This window comes from Falco naumanni, chromosome W, assembly GCF_017639655.2.
Source record: "Falco naumanni isolate bFalNau1 chromosome W, bFalNau1.pat, whole genome shotgun sequence".
Taxonomy (NCBI): Eukaryota; Metazoa; Chordata; class Aves; order Falconiformes; family Falconidae; genus Falco; species Falco naumanni.
This window is the reverse complement of record NC_054079.1, coordinates 18,793,494-18,812,023: the sequence shown is the minus strand read 5'-3', so window position 1 is coordinate 18,812,023 and position 18,530 is coordinate 18,793,494. Positions and strand designations below refer to the sequence as shown.

General features: G+C 45.9%; 1 protein-coding gene across 2 annotated transcripts in view; it reads right to left on the bottom strand.

Moving 5' to 3' along the window:
- The window catches only part of LOC121080636 (CBP80/20-dependent translation initiation factor-like), a 154,736-nt gene that overhangs the window by 74,909 nt on the left and 61,297 nt on the right, over window positions 1-18,530 (bottom strand). For both annotated transcript variants that reach the window (XM_040578783.1, XM_040578784.1), the window contains exon 5: window positions 16,990-17,065. In XM_040578783.1, the coding sequence (XP_040434717.1) occupies window positions 16,990-17,065 (76 nt within the window). The remainder of the gene's footprint in view (window positions 1-16,989; window positions 17,066-18,530) is intronic.

The window sequence follows — 18,530 nt, the reverse complement described above, 5'->3', positions numbered from 1 at the left end:
TAGCAAAATGGGAACAATACTTTGTGAGTGGAAGTAACTCTAATTGTTTTAACTGATGTTATTTTAGTGTTGTTTAGGTTTATTGTTTATTTGTATGTATTTCCTCTGCCCTGGCCAGGCTTAAAAACAAACCTTACTGTCAGCAGTAAACCATCCCATCCATAGAAAAATACATTTATCCAGTAAATATAGATATAACCACACCATTGCTTAGAGTCCTTAAATGCAGAATATTCCAAGAACCATTAAAATAAACAACGTTGGTGACCTGGGTTTGCTTTCCCCAGGAAAAGGGAGCCTTTTTCAGCTAATATTGGGAATAAATACCACCCACATCACTTGTGACCACGAGGTACCACACCTGGCATTTGGTTTGTGGTCTGCCCAGGTAGCCCAAGCTCATTCTGAGAAAGGGCTGTGCTGCTCTGAAAAGCTTTTCCTACATTTTCTGTGGCTTTTGCCAGTTTAGGGGTGAGGGAGGAATTACTTTAGTTGGGATGTAGAGTGTTATGAGGTTGCTATGGGAATATTTGTAACTCGAGCTGTTTCAGTCCCTCTGGGACCTCGCATTTCTTTAAAGTATACTTTTCCTCTATATTTTTCATGTTCTCCAGACTGGTTTTCCCTGTCTCTTTTCCCCTTCAAAGCCCAGCACTCTCCATTTATGCACCTCAATGTGCCATTTGACCATGCCTCTCCAGCTGAGATGAAGCAGGTAGGTGAGATGGCAGGACCTCAACACCTCCCCATTGTGCTGTTGTGGTGGACAGCATCATGAGGAAGAGACCTGCAGGCAGAATAGGGACTCCCCAATGAATTTATAAGGTGATCTATAAACACAGCCCACAGGACATCAGGGAATTTGGGACCAGCGCCCAGGTTACCCCCTTAGCTGGAAGGTCTGTTGAAGGTCTGTGCAATCCCCAGCACTGGTACAGCCTGCCCTGGCCGGGTATGCTCACCTCGAACCTCAGCATCGCTCTCAGCAGAAGGTAAGGGCTGTACCCAAGTATATTTTAATCTCACCCTTATTATTAACAAAAGATTGCATATTTTCCATGTGCATTTGTGCAGTCCCCCAGAACCAGGCCCCCACAAATCTTCTCCTCTTGGGTGGACCAGTGTTTCAGCCTACAGAAGCTCCAGCTCATGCAAACTCCCAGGAGCTGGGACAGTCCAACGGTGATGAAACCCCTTATTTGCAGAGTGATAACTTCATAACCTTACAAACAAGAGGCGGCTTCTCTTTTCTTTCAATGTGGGTAGATCCAGAGACTCTAGGAGAACTTTTCCACCACTCAGCCCTTGGCACTTCCCATTGGAGGCCTTCCAAGTGCATGAAGTTTTGCAACACCCTAAGATCACAGGCAATAGTTAATAAGTCAATGAGCATTTGTTGCCACGATGCGTATCACTGTGATCCATGCACTGCTCCACCAAAGCAAAAGGGAATTTTGCCATCAACTTTAAGGGGGGGGGGGGGGGGGGGGGGGGGTAGGGGGTGGCAGCCCTTCTTGTTCCACCAGTGGACCTTTCTTTGTAGATCTCATGGCTGAAGCAAGCTGTGCAGAATATCACCGTCCTTTCCTTCTCTGAGACCCTTGTATTTTGCTGGAAACATTTTCACATGACAGATATTCCTGTTTGCAGCTGGCTGAAGACACAGCCAATGCACTTTCCCCAGGACTATCCCACAAAGAAATGTTTTTTTCTCCTTTCTGAAGTCTCTGCATAGTCTAGCTCAGCCCAGAGAAAGCAAGTGAGTTATCCCACGTTGCAGCCACCCCAGCTCGGAAAATAACCCCAATGTGTAAATGTCAATTTAATACTATAAAAGCCTCATTCTTCCCTTTGAAAAGTCCCACTCCTTTGCAAGAGTGTGGGCTGTGCAACACAAGGGCTTGACTTTCTCCTTGCCAGGTTGCTGGCAGTTCGTACCTGGATAGAAGAAACTGCTTCTTGAGTGCCCGTCTGCTCCCTCCCAGGATTTTCCTTTTATGCATCGAGGACTAAGATTCCTCCTGCTGTAATGGGTTTTAACACAGGGACAAGCACAGAAAACATTATGCACTTGCCACAGAGTATCAATCATATCACATCATATATTAATTACACTGGTGGTTTTTCACTGGTGCTTTGCAGATCTCTGGGAGCCATGGACTACTTTGAACAGTAAAAACAGGGTGAGTAAAAAAAGCATGTTTGTAGCTGCTTTACAGCAGTCTCCAAATCTGACATTTGGAAATGGATCTGGCATTGCCACCAGAAATAATCCTGAAAACCTGTTTTTATATCCAAAGGTGCTGCAGGCTAGGCAGCAAGACAGCCATATCCACTCTCCTGCATCTTGCAAAGGCTGAACTTCAACCATGATAACTCCAAACTCATTTTGTGTTGGCCAAGAGGATGTACCTTCAGGTGTTTTAACAGAACCAAGTGGGGACAAAGATCAGATTTAGATTAGATATTAGGAAAAATTTCTTCACTGAAAGGGTTGTCAAGCATTGGAACAGGCTGCCCAGGGAGGTGGTGCAGTCACCATCCCTGGAAGTATTTAAAACATGCAGTGCTTAGGGACATGGTTTAGTGGTGCTGAGTTAACGGTTGGACTCTATGATCTTAAAGGTCTTTTCCAACCTAACCAATTCTAAAATTCTATAAGAATCAGCACTAAGACTCAGCAAACCAACCCAGCTCCTGGATATTTTCATGTGCCAAATGACCAGCACCAAAGACCTTGCTCACTGGGATGTCTTGCGTCACGTTGCCCCTATTCACTAGGGTTTTTTTAGCTCCTTTCTGCTTTCCTTGGTGCCCTTCTTGCTGGCATTTTTGCACCCACACGATGGGCTCAGCTCCAGAAACTGGGAAAGGTCTGAGATAGCAGTCACCAAGAACAGTATGGCCAACAAGCAGGAAGAGGCTTGACAGGAAAACTGCAGATGAACTTCATGATGAGCAACTTGGAATTGGCTGTCAAACTGCTCACTACCAAAGAGAGCTGGGAATTTTGGCAACTAGTACATTCCCCCTGTCCATTCAGCTGGCTCCCTTCTCTATCCAGGACGCCTGCCTGCCACTGTCAGCACTGTAGTCATCAGCATCCTACAGATGCTATGCCTTCAACAGTGGTTTGAAGTCACGCAGGGACCCTATAGCAGCCCTGGGATGCAAAATGACGTCTCCCATGCTATACTCCAGACTCACCTGGGTAGCTCTCCTGTGCGTCTACCTACAGCCTTAAGGTAGCCAAGTACCTTGCCAAAAGTGGCTTTAAACATCCTCACTGGCATATTGCTCTCTGCCCACTGTACACAGTTACACCTGTGTACAAGATGCTAAAGGCACGTGGGTCCTTCCTCCTGCCTGCATCTCTGCTGGGAACAGAGAAAACCCGGCGAGCCAGTATGGCTCAAGCCTGCCCTTCCCAAAACCAAGTCATCAGACGCCTGTGTCTCTGTGCTTGGCAGCCTCAGCCTTTCTCTCCTTATCACTGCCAAAAATTATTCCTTTAACATCCATGGCCTTTTGCCAGCAAGAACGCTGCGCAAGGAGCAGAACTGTCTCCTCCACTCCTCTGACAAACCTAAGAAACAAAAGCTAGGCTCTTCCTCATGCGAACAAACAAAAAAAAATAGTAATTCCCACCAGCTAAGAAAAGCTGGAGGTTAATATAAATTCCATGGATTCGAGGGGGAAACAGAGCTGCATTCAAAGACTCGATGGCTAACCACGCTTCCTTCGTCTGGCAACTGCCCGCTCCCCCAGCAGTTATTGAGGAAGTTAGACGAGCGCTGTATTTGTTCCAGCTGCAGATTTCCCTTAACCCCTGGCAGCGGTGTTTTCAAAAAACACAGATCTTGTTTTCTGATGGTGGCTTTTCATTTTCGTGCATGCCACAGATACAGTTATTAGCTTTAAGTGCTGTCATTCATAGATTAAAAATAAAGAACAAAAACCCCTTTGCCGTCCTAAGAAGTCCAGGCTGGATGAGCAAAAGGGGGATTAAAAGAAGGTTTTCAGGAATTAGCTTGGAACAGGAAAGAAGAAGATAAAGCCATTATAAAAGCTTGTGCTAATATAGGAGTCCTTTTTGTTGTGTTAATGCAGCCACACAAATTCCTATGAAGGTTTATTAGTCAGGTCATATAATCTGCTCCCCTTCCTCTTCTGATGATAAAATCAAGGCTATTTTCCCCCACTAAAATGTTCCTCTCTCTCAATTAAGAGGAAAAAAATTATTTTATTTTTTTTCCAAGACAGTGTTTGTGGCATACACAAGGCTACGGGTGAGGCTGATGCCTTCAGAAGAGCAAAATACAGACACTGAAATTAAGGTACCCGTTTAGAGACTACACTACTGGGATGCTCCCCGTAAAGTAAGCACAGTACCAGGTTTGTGGTACCCGATGCTGAATAACTTGATGGAGATGGGACATGCAGCACCTTCCCCTTCCATCATCCCAGACCTGCTATAGCATCTGCTGTCCCATGGTACTTCAGTCCAGTAAATCATTTACTTTATGTGAATCTGCTCCTAAGTCTACTGTTTGTCTTGGCTCTTAGCCAGCCAAGCACTTAGGCACATGCTTAAAGTTAAGCACAAGAGTAAACAGATTGAAGTCAGGGGGACTTAAAATTAAGCACATATTTCAAGGATTTGCTGGATAAGGGCCTTAACCCCAGTGCATGGTGTTTAACTGGGATGATTCCCAGCTGATTAGCTCCATTGGACCAGGCAACAAATGGTTTCTGTTTTGCCACCACACTAAAGGTTTGGCTTTAAAGAAACCTTGTCTAGCCTCCAGGCAAAGCGTGCCTTTCTTTAATTATACCTGCCTGTGAAATACCTTCCAGAAATCCCCACCCAAACAAAGCCTCAGGAAAGGAAATAACGGAAATTCTTGATGGTTTCCACAGGGGAAACGATCCTAACCAGTGAGACAAGGTGCACGTAAGATGAGGCTGATGACTGTTCCTACTGTACATGGCTCCTAACCCAGAGAGACTCCTTAAATCTCCAGCAGAAACTCTAAGCTACCACAGTCTTCATCTCCCAGGGCAGGAGCCTTCTTGAACCTGGCCCTTGCATGGGGCTCTCTGTACGTCTTAAGACCTGAAAAGCTTTTTGGTGGACACGCAGGGGAAGAAGAGACGTGTGGCAACATGAAATCTATGAAACCACCATGCTCTCCCCCACAGCAAAGTGCAGCACCCCATGGGGAATATTCCAAGGGATGGCACAGCTTCTAAAGGGCTGGAGGTCACCTGCATGACGGGGGTTTTTTGCCTTCCAGGCCCTTTCATATAAGTTTTTATTTTATTTCAATTGCAACTACCCATGCTAGGACTTTGATGGCTGTGGGCATGTGTGGAGGTCTGGCAGAGTGAAAGCCACCTTGGCACAGAGGGGCAACCACTCCCAACAGGCAGCACAGGCAAGATTTGGTAGATATGGACAAAACAGATGAGCAGAAGATTGGAAACCTGGACACAGAAAATAAAGATTTGCTGTTGATTTCTCCAGAAATAGGATCACTCTCATCAAGGAGCAGCAAGTTGCCCAGAACTTGACAGTGGACTAATGAAACATCACCAAGCACCACTCCCATCCCTTACCCGTCTGCATCCAATTCACTTCTAACCATCCTCTGCTGCATTCTCATCTGCTCCTGAACAGTCAGTCCTGCCCACCAGGGCACGAACATCTGATCTGCCTGTGCTACATGCAGCAATGGCACTAAATAATCAAGTACCTTTGGAAAAGCACCTGTGAAAGATGCCTGGATAACTCCATCCAAACTGCAAACCACTCTAAGCGACCACTAGATCATCAATTTTCACTGCAGCACATGCAGAAAGACTTCTGCACTGCCAAACCCCTTTCTCTTTTAATTCAACCTCATGTCAGGAAAGCTACTTTAGACCTCCCAGAAGAAGGGCACGGCCACCAGCTGCTGCACTGCAGCCTTGCCCTTCCTGAACCAACGACTCTCTGAAGCTGAAGACTGGCAGAATAAATTCAAGTCCTGTCTTGTATGCAAAGCGCACCATGAAAAGACGTGGCAAGTACAAAGCCAAACGAGGCCATCTGCTTCCACTTCAGACAGGAACGGCAGGATGGCCAAGTAGTCAAGGAGCTCCACCTCTAATTCAGCAGGTTCCCAGCCTCAGGTACACCTGCAACCCTTGGAGCTACTCATGGTGTATTTTTGTGGCCTCACTGGCCATGGGTAGCTGGGTGCTATTTCTTCTACACAAGGAAGAGCAGCCAAGCAGCTGTATCTTGGAACTCTTCACCTGACCTCCACCGAGGTCAACATAGCCCATGTACTTATCATTTATTACCCGTGTAGCTACACTGCTTGGAAGCACCACTGAAATCCTGGAGCTAGATGCTGTACGCAAGAGCTCTGGAAGCTGCTCCAGTACCAGGAGAAAAGCAGCATAACACCAAGGCTAGAATAAGAACTCACAACTTTTATCTTCAAATAAGGACATTTAGAGGGTGGGGGGAGTTTAAATAAAAAAATTGTTTGTCTAAGCATTTATGAATTGAACTAAAAATAATTTCCCTTTCAATCAAAGGACCCCATAGTGCGTGCAGTCCCAACGCTGTGGCATTGCAAGAGGAATGGGTGTGAGACCCTGAATTTCTCCCTGGCCATGAATGCTCCTACTGTGCCCTCGGGATTTTGAGCAAGACATGGGACAACTCCCCCATCATCTCCATCACCAGAGGTCCTGCTCCCTGACAGTTTTCCATAACCAGGTTTGGTCTTGCTTCAGCCCTCAGAGCATTGGCAGAAGCAGAGGAGCTCCCACCCGCCCACACTGATAAAGCAGATGAGGGGAAAAAGGAGCTGCTGCCATGCTCTTCGGATCATGTCAGGTCGCACGTACATTTGAAGTTGGCCACCCAGTTCTCAGCAGCCAGGAGCAATCTCGTAACGGCTACTTCCTCCACCGCTCACAGACCTGATCTTCAGGAAAGCTCTGTAGTGCAAGGAAATCCTGAGCATCGCCACTAAAGCGTTATCGACACAGCAAGGAGATAATGATGGGAACTGCCTTACAGCAAAATCACCATCACGATTCATACGACTGCTTGGTGCCAAAGTCCAACAAGCTGGAACACAGTGAGAGGAGGTCACACACTATTAGCTGGTTATTGTGTAAGGAAAAAAAAAAAAAAAGAAAAAGAGAAAATAAAAAAAAAGGTGGGTTCCTACAATTTGATGAGCATCATCCACTCTCTCTCTGGCAAACAAATAGTACAACTTACTGCATTGAACTCGCCTTCTCCTAGAAGGCCACAGGTGCCACCTTCTCCTTTGGGAAGGTAGGTGATATCTAGCCTGGCAGATATCAAATGCCACCTGGAAAGAGGATTACCATTCACAGTGGCAAAACCTAGCATGGTCTGCAAGTTTGGTGACTGCTCTGGATTCACAAGAAATATCACAAAAACCACAGCAGCCCCCTGATCCATGTACAACCTCCCACAATGGAGAGATGCAGGCTGCCTTAATGATGGACAGGACTTGTGGGCACCCTGCCGAGGGTCAGACCCCATAGCACTCCTCCAAAGCCCCTTTTACACCAAGGATTGCTGGCTCAGACCTTCATGGTCTGTGATATATATACAAGGAGTAGCAGGCACGTCATTAAAGGCACTGTCTTGAAAACCTGGGCGCTGCCAGATGGTGGTTAATCCCTAGAACAAGCACAAGATGGCAAGCAGCTGCACCTCCTTCAACTCCATCCTTGCTGGAGACTGTGCACCACCAGCACACAGGCTTTGCACCTGTGAGAGCAGCAGAAATTTCCCATCTTGGGCAACCAGAGAAACAGAAGAGGTCAAGGGCTAGCGAGACATAAGGGTTCTCTACCCTCTGCAGAGATTTGGCCACTTGTTGAGCAGACGCTGGGGAAGATGCTGCCGTGGCATCGTAGAGAAGCACATATGCACGGTAAGGGGACAGATTTTCCCCCCAATATGAAAACCACTCATCAGTATGTTCTCCAAGGGCAACACTACAACAGAAATAGAGCACCTTGGAGACTTCATTTTGGTTTTTCTTTTTGCAGCTTAGCATTACTGAGTTTGCAGAGTCTCTCTTTAATGTCACATGTGCTGCTTAGGTCCCTCAGGCCCCAGCAGAAGCAGCCCGGGATATTTGCACAGACCCCTCACAATGGAAGGAAGAGGGTGTAGGAGGGAGGATCAGGCTGCTGACCCCTTTATTGTTCTTGGGCCAGAAGAAAGCTTCCTCCTGGCTTAAGAACCACGGCACTGAAAAAGTTTTCCAGCCAAAACAAGCCAGATGGAGTCACTGGGTGGTGGGTTTTTATTTTTTTATTTCTTTCTCCTTCCACTGCCTCCCCCTTCAGTCAAGCAACAGGGAGTCACAGGGTTGTGCTCCATTCACAAAATACCTGCTGCACATCACGTAGTCCTTCCTCCCCAACGGCGGGGAAAGGCACTGTAACCCAAGCCAACGAAAATAAACTTTTTTTTTCCTTTATTTGCAGATTTAGAAAAAAAAAAAAGAAAGAAAAAAAGGACCCTGCTCCCAGACTGATGCATCCAGCATGCACTCGCCAGGGAAGGGGTAGGCGGAGGGGGGGAAATAAGACGATGATATGAAAGAAAACAAAACCAGCAATTCTGCTCCAAAAGGATTAAATGGAGGTTTTCCAAAAAAACACCCTACCATTATATAATGAGGATTAACTTGGAGTCACCGGGGTCACACGATGCAGCAGACTGGAAAAAACAAAGCGCAGTGTAGCCTTTCAATTGTTAAGCCAACCATAAAAAAAATAAAATAGAAAACCGATATTGTGATTGCATGACAAAGTGGCTGGTCACACATGAATGGTCAGGGTATTTTTTTTTACCCCCTTTGCTCTTTCTGGCTGAAATACCATTTTAGTGTGAGTTTGACTCCTTGCCTTTCTACTTATCAGGGTGGTGACCTGTTTTGCTGGGACACTGTTGGCACCAGGCAGTGATGCCATGGGGTGCATGGGGACCGTGCTGGCTCCCAAAGCCTTAAGGCATGCACGGCTGATTTGCACTGAAAACAAAAGAGAGCACAAGTGGAAACTTTACCCCAAGAATCCAGGTATCAAACCCCATCACTGGGTTTCCAGACCAAAATTTGCATGAAAGGAGATGATTTTTTTAGCACGCCAGTTGCATCTACAAGTCCATCCATGATCCATGGTCATATGCCCAGCCCCCAGGTTCTCCAATAGCCTTCAGATTGAGTTGGTTGTACAACCACAGGCAATCCTGAAGCTTCTCCATCCTTGACGCCTCCCAGCACTGTCTACACCAGAAGTCCAAGCTGCAGGGTTGAACAAGCTCCATGGACACAGTGGTATAGACAGGAACAACCCAAATGAGAAGAAAGCTTTTAAAGAGCCCTCTGCTTTTGGAAAACCAAGCTTTCCTTGACCACAGGCCCAATGGCTGGAGCAGAGTGGCCATCGCCACCAAGCCACGGCATGCCCAGCAGGTCTAGCAGCAGCGGTGGGACCTGCTGGTACTATTATCAGGCTGGAAACATGGAGATCATCCTGGCCTCATGTTTTCTTTTAAATTACAACAAATGCAAATTTGTGCTTCACAGTTGAATCTTAAAAACTGGCTTCGGTCCAGATTATTGTTGCAAGGCAACCACGAAATGACAGGACAGAGTGTCTCTTCAAACCATGTCCACCCAACTCCTAACCCCAAACCTTTTCACTGTTATCTAGTAAACACGCAGCCACCCAGACCTGAGAAACACGCATTTTTATGCTGTATTTATTCACAGCCCCAGTAGGAAGGCTGGCCAAACAAAGGCAAACACAGCCCACCAGCTTTAAGGAATGATGTTGTGCACAGGTGCATGATGGAGTAATTCATAGCAGCTCCCTCCCTAGGACCAGCAAGCAGAAACAAACTGTCTCTTATGTGATACCTGCTTATTTTGCCCAGCCAAAGGGAAACAAATGGCTCCTATAAGCATACATATTTTCTTTCTGTTCAGACAAGGCGCCTCAAAAGAATATACAATGAAAAATTAAATAATCAAGCAGGTCACAAAAGCAGGAAGAAATGAAGCTTTATCATTCTCCAGTGGTTTCTCTGCTCATACATTACAGGAATTGAAGGGGAAGAAAAAAAAAAAAAAGGAGAAGAATTCAAAAGAAAGAAAGCCAACAATGAGGAGTTTCTCCACAGTGGTGCCAGCAGGTGAAGGGCAGAGCAGAATAACCCTGAGAGACACTGGGGCAGCATCATGTGGCCAAAGGCATGGAGACCACACTGCCCTTGCTATTTTTATTACCCCTGATAAAATCCTTCAACCCACCATCCAGCAAAGGCATTTCAGGGATGGCATAGACTTTTTTTTCATTGACCATGCCAGCATGCATACAGCTGAGCACATGCCATTTTTATAGCCAGCAGGGAAGTTCATGGAGTATCATCAAAAAACCCAAACAAACCCCAAAGGTATTTTTAAAATCATAAAATGAAGGACAATATGAACATGGGACTAGAAAGGACCTCTGGGTTACAGAGCTCAGTCTGCTACCACGGGTGAGGACAACATTTAATTCCCATCATAAACAGTATTTTCCCTGCGGAAGAAACATCCAGGCGTCATGCGCAGCAATAAGTTTCCCATTTAAAGGACAATCTTTGACCAAACAACCTTGGATTGCAATAAACACTTATCCTGCCAATAAATACCTATATTTACACCCATAGCTATATATACATCGCCCCAAGCTGGACGGGATTCACTTACCTGCTGCCTCCGGGCAGGAAATTCGCATTTTAAAAACTTCTTGTCTCATTTATTGTATCGGTTTCTATTTCCATAACATCAGAGGAAAGGCAGCAGAAAGCAGGGGGAGCATCTTGTGGTTAAGAAAAAATTTTTAAATGCCACAGGAAACATTAGGCTCATATTTTGTCAGACAAGGGACAAGGACATCCCCCATTAGCAGGATTTTTAATGAGTGATAAGTTTCTAGGCTCTGTAGGTCCCTCCAGCAACGGGGATGTATGCACATCTCTCTTCTCTGGTCCTGTAGTATGTCTACCTTTTATATATATATATATATTTTTTAAGAGAGAAAATTCCTTCCTTCCCTTTATTTTATTAAAAATTCAGGTCTTTCACAGAGAGTGGGGAAGGGGATTAGGATATGGAAATAGCCAAGCCAGCAGAAATAGCTGCTTGACCAAAGAGACATCAAGTTTTTATTCAGAATCTTTAGAAATCTGGATTTTTTTTTCTCTTCTCCTTTTAATAATTTTTTTTTAAATCTTAATCATTACTCCACAATGGGCTTCAGGAAAATATTCAGCAAATTCAAGGGAGTGCAGCAAAAGCCCTCTCAGATTTCTAATGAAACCTCTGGGAAAACAAAGGAGAAAAAGAAGCAACACTATTCAGAAGTTAAAATTTGGGCAGGATTTGGGGTGGGGGTGTGTTAAAGTCTATAAAAAGGACCGCAAAAAACCAAAACAAAACCTCTCAGGCTTGCTTTGGATGTTATATGGCTGCACAAAAGCAAACCTTTTTGAAAGGGAAGTCAACTACAAGGCTGAGAAAAGCCTGTGTTATTCTCTGGCATTTTTAAGCCAGAGTTCAATGTGGCGACATTTTTGAGCCTCAAATGCCTGTCGAGTTGTTATTTTATACCCCAGTAGAAGTCCCCATGCCCAAATCAGTTAATTCCCCAGAAAACTGCAGCACTCAGGCCTAAAACTACTTCTGAACTCCTTAAAAGCAAAACAGAGGATCTTGCTTCATCATCCTCCCGGGAACTGACTTACCCATCTGGCTCTCGCATTCTCTCATCTCCTCGTGGTCCCTGATCATGAACTCAAACCCCACCACCTCCTACTGGTGAGCCCAGGCTAATTCTGCCACTCAGCTGCTTTGTGTCCACCCCTCCATCAGCCTGATCCAAGGAAAAGCTGCAAAGCAGCCATCATTCCATTATTTCTCCTTTTTTGTAGCACAAACCAGTGCTTGGCAAACTGGGGTCTAAGGAACAGAAATGGTCCAGCAGTGGACACCACCACAGTCTTCATCTCCCTGCTGCTGAGGTTGACATGTCCTTCAAAGTGAGGTGGGGACAGCAGGGTAGATGGGGGACAGGGACAGACGGACAAATGGAAACATGGGTGTTCAATGGAACATCCTGTAGTTGATGGGGCAGTGGTATCTTCTGGAGAAAGGGAGGACCCCTCAAGCACATGTGGCACCTTTCCTTGGTGTAAGGAGCATTGCTTTGGACTGAGCCCTGCTGGAGCATCCCATAGGAAATATGCAGAGTTGAGGATTACATTTGCAAAAGTGGGATTTCCAAGAGGACTCAGGGATGGGTCAGGATGCAAGTGAGGGAGACTTGGGCTGTGGGGCATGTCTAACCCTTAGGCACCAGCTCCCCTCAGGGTTGTGGTGCTCAGAGAAGGCAATGGGGGAGGGGGGTGGGGCGTTCACAGACGCCTTCAGTTTTAACCCTGCTCTGCTCAGGGTCTCCATCTGCTTTGAGGCTCACAACGATGCACAGTGCTAACAAATTCAGTCCTAGGTGCAGAGAAACACCTTCCCCCTCCACAAGCCCCAGGGTCTCCCATGCTGGACACACACCCCAAGCCCAAGGTGGGTACAGCGGGACGGAAAACAGCATGACCTCAGGCAGGAAGGTGCGAGACGCAGCCACTGAGGAGTGAGGTTTCTGATTGGAAAAAGCCTTTAGAAAAAGCTTGGTTTCCTCTGTGCAGAACGGTGTTCCTGAGCCGTGCAGCGAGGCCGCAGTGCCCTCTAGTGCTGCAGGGCTTCCCTTGGCCACCAGCCCTGTCCCCTCGGCCACCAAACCAACCTTCAGAGCTGCAACTTAAGCCACCCTTGCCCTTTCCACCGACCCTCCTTGCACACCCCAAACCTGTCTCTCTGAACCCAGCTGACCCAACCGGGGTGCGAGAGCACCCCAGTGCCTCCCATCCTGGCAGGAGCTCATTACAGGTCCACCACTCTCCAAACAGGGCAGCCTAGCCCCAATCCTGCCCAGCTGACCAGTACCAGCTCCAGGAACCACAATAAAAAAAAAAAAAATCATTGTGCCCACCAGGTTGGGAAGGCACCTCCATGAATTGTGAGCCAACATTGCTAAGTCTGTTTGACCTGGGTGACAGCCAGAAAAATAAAATCAACACTGAGAAGGGGGAGTCCATCTCATTTGTTACAATCAGAAACTAGCTCTGAACCATAATAATGATAGTGGTAGTAATAATAATAGTAACAATAATGGAAACATCAAAGTTCTTGGCCATTTCCCTGGTGTTCCCTTTGTGCAGTAAGTCTATCATATGATACAGAAGACCATCATAATCTGAAAAACCCACTGGAAAAGCTTTCCTTTTCTGCATGTCTGATAAAAACCGTGGGTTCAGGGCTCACAGCGACTGTGCTTTACTGCCAGAGCTCAGGCTTGGACCTTGTAAGAACCTGCGAGTTGGTGACCGGTGTGGGTCAAGCCAACCTTGGTCCGGAGCTCTCCAGTGCTTTGGAGATGGCAACCGTCTCATCTGCCTTCCTTGGTCAACAGCGGCCTTAACACTATCATGGGAGCAATGCTGAAGGGAAATGGTCATTGTCAGTTGGGTTAAATGGAAAAAAAAAAAAAGCCACAGAAAGACCATACCTTACTGGAAGTCATGGTAAAACAAAAGCTTTTAACTCAGCAGTGGAGCTCTGATTCCCAATACGTTGTGACCTATACTCAAGTAAATCTTGGATCTTTGACAGGGACTTTCCACAGTGGTTTTAGCAGTTACAGTATTGGAAAGACCCTTGGGATATAAGAAGCTGGCTTGTTAGACTAGAAGCTTTCTCTGAAAGCAATGCCATGCCTACACGCTCTGGATGGAGTCCAGCAGGATCTAGGGGTGGGGTGAAGTAATCCCCCCAGTCTGGGGCTCCTAGGGAGCCACCCCAACTTGTTCATAAGCATTTGGTGGACACATAAAGGATGTCAGAGTTCGACCTGGTGAGCAGCAAGAGGGACATACAGCACCCGAGGCACACCACATGGACCAGATCACTTCCAGTGGGAGAGGGATGCCAGACAGAGCTTGGGCGGGCTCATCCCTCTACCAGTCCAGAAACCATTTGGGATGTGTCCCAAACCCCTCTGCTCACGTTTAGCAGCATTCACAGCATGTCCCTATGGCATGCAGCCTCCTGTATCCTTCATGAGCTACAGCAGCTTCACAGGGAGGATGGGGGTTATCTTTGTAGGACATGACCCTTTGGGTTGTTTTCTCTGTGTAAATTTGCCAAGGGCTCACAGTCTGAAGACCGTGTCTAGACTGGGGCATTTGGCTCCGATGCATCCAAGCCTGAAAGCCTTTCCCAGCATTTGCCAAAGGGAGCAAAAGCAAAACACATTGACTCAGCCCTCCCCATGACATCTTCATGACATCAAGATGATTACATGACTTCTTGTGACAAACCAGCAGAGGTGAAAACAGAGAGGAGGATGAAGATTGCATCTGAGCTGCGCCTCTCTAATGCAGCAGACAACCAATCCTCCTTGGTGTGTAATAAAAAACAGATCTTTTGAATGGAGAATACTTATCTTCAAAAGATTATTTTCTTCCAAAGTCACTTTTTGGCAGTGCTTCGGTGAATTTGTGCCCAAATCCAGCTACAGACTCCTATGAGTAAGGAGAGATGAAGAGGTTACCGCTCCCAAGCTAAGCCAAAGCAATGACCTCATGAGCTCCTAGCCACGCAGCTTTCAAAACAAAAGCTATTTACCAGTAAAACCAAGCAGCCCAGATAAGCTTTGAAAAGATGTGGCAGGAGGAAGGATCAAAATACCCGTTATCACGCAGGGGTTGTGCCCAGCGCCAGAGCACAGCTGGATTCGCCTGCGGCATGTGTCCACGAGATGGCAGAGCACGCCCGGCATCTCCCGGAGCGGGATGCAGGCATGCCTCAGTTTCAAAACAAAAGGCTGACGACACACATTTTTCTCTCAGACACCTATGAAGTAAGAGAGTTTGGGGGGAAGGTTGTTTTGGGGGTTTTTTGTTGTTTTTTTCTTCCCACCTGTTAATTCCCAATTAGTCATAGGCTTTCCTTGCAATATGTTGTCATAATACTATAGATAGATTCCTGCAGCAAAACTCATGTATATATATATCAACATCCAGATATCCAGAATATTCTGCTTAATCCATTAGGGGTGTGACTGTATCTCTCTGCAGAGATACACATACAGACCTGGACGTATACTGGAAATCAGCTCTAGATTCATGTCCTATGTCTATCATACTTTACCATCAAAGGAACCCAAATTTTCCAAGCAGCCTGCAAGTAAGACGCTACCTCTCTCAATCTTGGTGCTTTTCATCCTGCTATAGCTGCTGAAGCACATTCGGCAGCAAAACATTTGCAACTGAATCGTGCTGGAGGATGCTCAGACCAGCCCCTCCATCCATGCATGGCTGCTGTAAGCAACCCATGAGCTCTTAAACACGAACAGAACAAGAATTTATGTATCTCCAACCTGAAAAGCCTCTTCTGCAGGATATAACACAAACATAACCACAGTGTAGCAAAACCCCATAGAAGGTGAAGGATTTTTCATCCATAGACTCACACAAATATTTTCCCTTACACCCCCACATACTGTGCTCTACAGAGCCATTTAAAACAGGGGATAAAGACCAGCAAAATCACTGTTGACATTGCACAATTGCATTCAAATCCAGTTAACAATGATATGTCAGGATTAAACCAGCTGTCTACAAGTATTTCACTTGTCAATGCCGAACAAGATAAATCCCCACCCAGAACTAGCTGGCTCCTGGTTCCCACACACACATATGACTATGTGTGCCTAGGTAAGTGCATCACCAAAATAATGCAGCATTGCACAAGTCTGCCCAGAGGCACAAACAAAACCCCAAGTCCAGCATTCCCACTAGATCTTCCAGCTTAGAGGTATCACACTAACAATTAAGCTACATACTAAGGCAGGAGTCCTCAAACAACAGCCCACAGACCAGATACAACCCCCTAGGATCCTCAATTAGCCCCTGGTATTTACAGAAACACCCCACCCACCCACCGGGGCTGGGGGGGGGGGGGGGGGGGGGACGGGACACACCAAGCAGACACAGATGAATTCCTGCCACTTCATCTGTGCGGCAGCCCCATGTTTAAAAAGTTTGAGGACCCCTAGTGTAGAGGAATGAAGCTGGGTTAATTAACATTGATAATATACAGCTGTGGGTTGGCTGCAGGGGCTGCGGGTTGGCTGATGTAGATAAGGTGCAGCTGTGGCTGGTTCAGTTAAGTGGTTGGGCAGAGATGTAGAGGTTGGTATGAGATGGTAAAAGACCTTGTTGCAGCCAGCTAGTTTGGAGAGTGCTGCGACACCAAGTATCAAAGGTCATTTAACCAGAACTACCAAAACTAGGCTATGAAGAGAGATCTGGAGAAGGAACAGGCAGGAGAAAACATGCAAGCAGATGACCGCTGCATATAAACAAAACATACACACACCCCATAGGGGAAACATCTAGGTCAGTGCACTGTCACTGCTGGCTTCCTGGCAGCAATTTATTTTGGAGCTGTCAGGAGGGTTGAGGCTTTTCAGAACCTCCTTTCCTAAAACATATGAGCCCCGTGTACCTGTATGTGTATATATCTATATATGGTTCTCAATGTTTCACCTCCCTATGAAGCCTACTTGGTAACTGCCCTTGCCCAGCACTAAGGTTCACAGCAAGGCTTGCTGAAACCACAGGCTTAAATTCCATCATAAACCCCAAAGGATGCTCAGCGCATCTAGCCCAGCAGCCTTCCCACTTCTGGGGAGGGGTTTCCTAAGGAAAGGTAAGGCAGGGAGCTGCTGGTCTCCACCTTACCACAGGCATGAGATGTCCTAATCACCTACCTGCCACACTGGAAGGACTTTCTGTATGTCGTTCAAGTCAATGCTGTCACCATCCTCGTATTTCCCTTTTCCAAGCCTGTGGCAAGAAGAAAACAAGCAAAACCATGTGAAACCTCACTGGAGCCAAATTTAATTTTCTATTATGGCACATTGGGAAGATTATTTCTTACTGCAAAGGACCCTCATGAAAATAAAGAGGCTCTCTGAAGCGAGTATGCTGTGCCTCCAAAACACTCCCATGTGGGCACAAAGCTGTTAATACAAAATTAAATTCTTTTCTCAGTCCTCTCCACCTGCACCATCCACCATGGCATTCAAATGCTTTTGGTAATAGCAGCAGTGAGAAAACCAAAGGCAGTCCTGAGCAGCAGCATTGGGTGATTTAATTCTCAGACGAAGCAAAACCAAAAGCACAGCCCACCTGGAAAAAAAACAGTGAGGACACAAAAATGTAATGAAAAATGTTTCCTTTGAAGCACTGCTCATTTGTTGGTCTCCACGGGAGTTCCACTTCCCCTGCTGAGAAAGGTGTCGGTGAACAAGCACAAACATACATCTCAGACAGCAAACAGCAATCGACATAAATACACACATACAACTCAAAATGCAAAAAAATTGGGGTGAGAAGCCAAACACTGACAGACCAAGCATATAGCTGGCAGCTGAAGGATTTTCTTGGACCAAGAAAGGAATAAAAACAATCCAAAGATAATCACTAGTTGGATGCAGAGAGTTTGTAATGATACAGAAGAAAAAATGGTCAATAAATATCATCCTTCTGCATTTATAAATAATTGAGGTGATCTATTTTTATTATGCAAGAATGATAATGTATTTTTTTGTGAATTAGTGACAAGATATTGTTAAATAACATATATTAGACAGAAACTGATAGCAGCAGAGGTAATCAGTGCCTAGAAGTCAGAGAACAGATCTTGGTGGAATTACAGCAAATGGGGGGGGGGGGAATGCAGAAAAATGGCAAGTGCTAAAGCACCAGGCTCAAAACCCAGCAAGGTAAATGGAAACAATTCAATTAACACCTTAACTGATATATGGGAAGTCAAAGGTATTCAACAACTTACTGTCCCTCATAGAGGAAATAGTGACTTTGATTTACAAAGGCAAAAATACAATCTGCATGCATATATATATAAAAATACATGAAATAACGTATTTTACATATACATATATATAAGAAAAAACATATGAGTCAAACATCTGGGGACAAATAGTACCAGTTGCAGGTACAGAACAGGCAAGGGTATCATAGGAAAAGGTTATCTGGAAAGGATGGGTCCCAGGGTGAATATCTGATGCTGGACTGTGGCATAAAGGCAGGGGATGAGGAAGCAGGGATTAGCAGGATGAAGGCAGCTTTCCTAGAGAGGCAGCACAGCTGAGCCTGAACTACAGGACCACAGGCAGCTCTGGCAGTTATGTTTCAAAGAGGTGGTAGAGAAATATTTTAAAGTACGGGAAAAACTAAAGTGATACACAACTTTGGGAGATACCTTGAATGAAGAGAATAGATCAGCTAC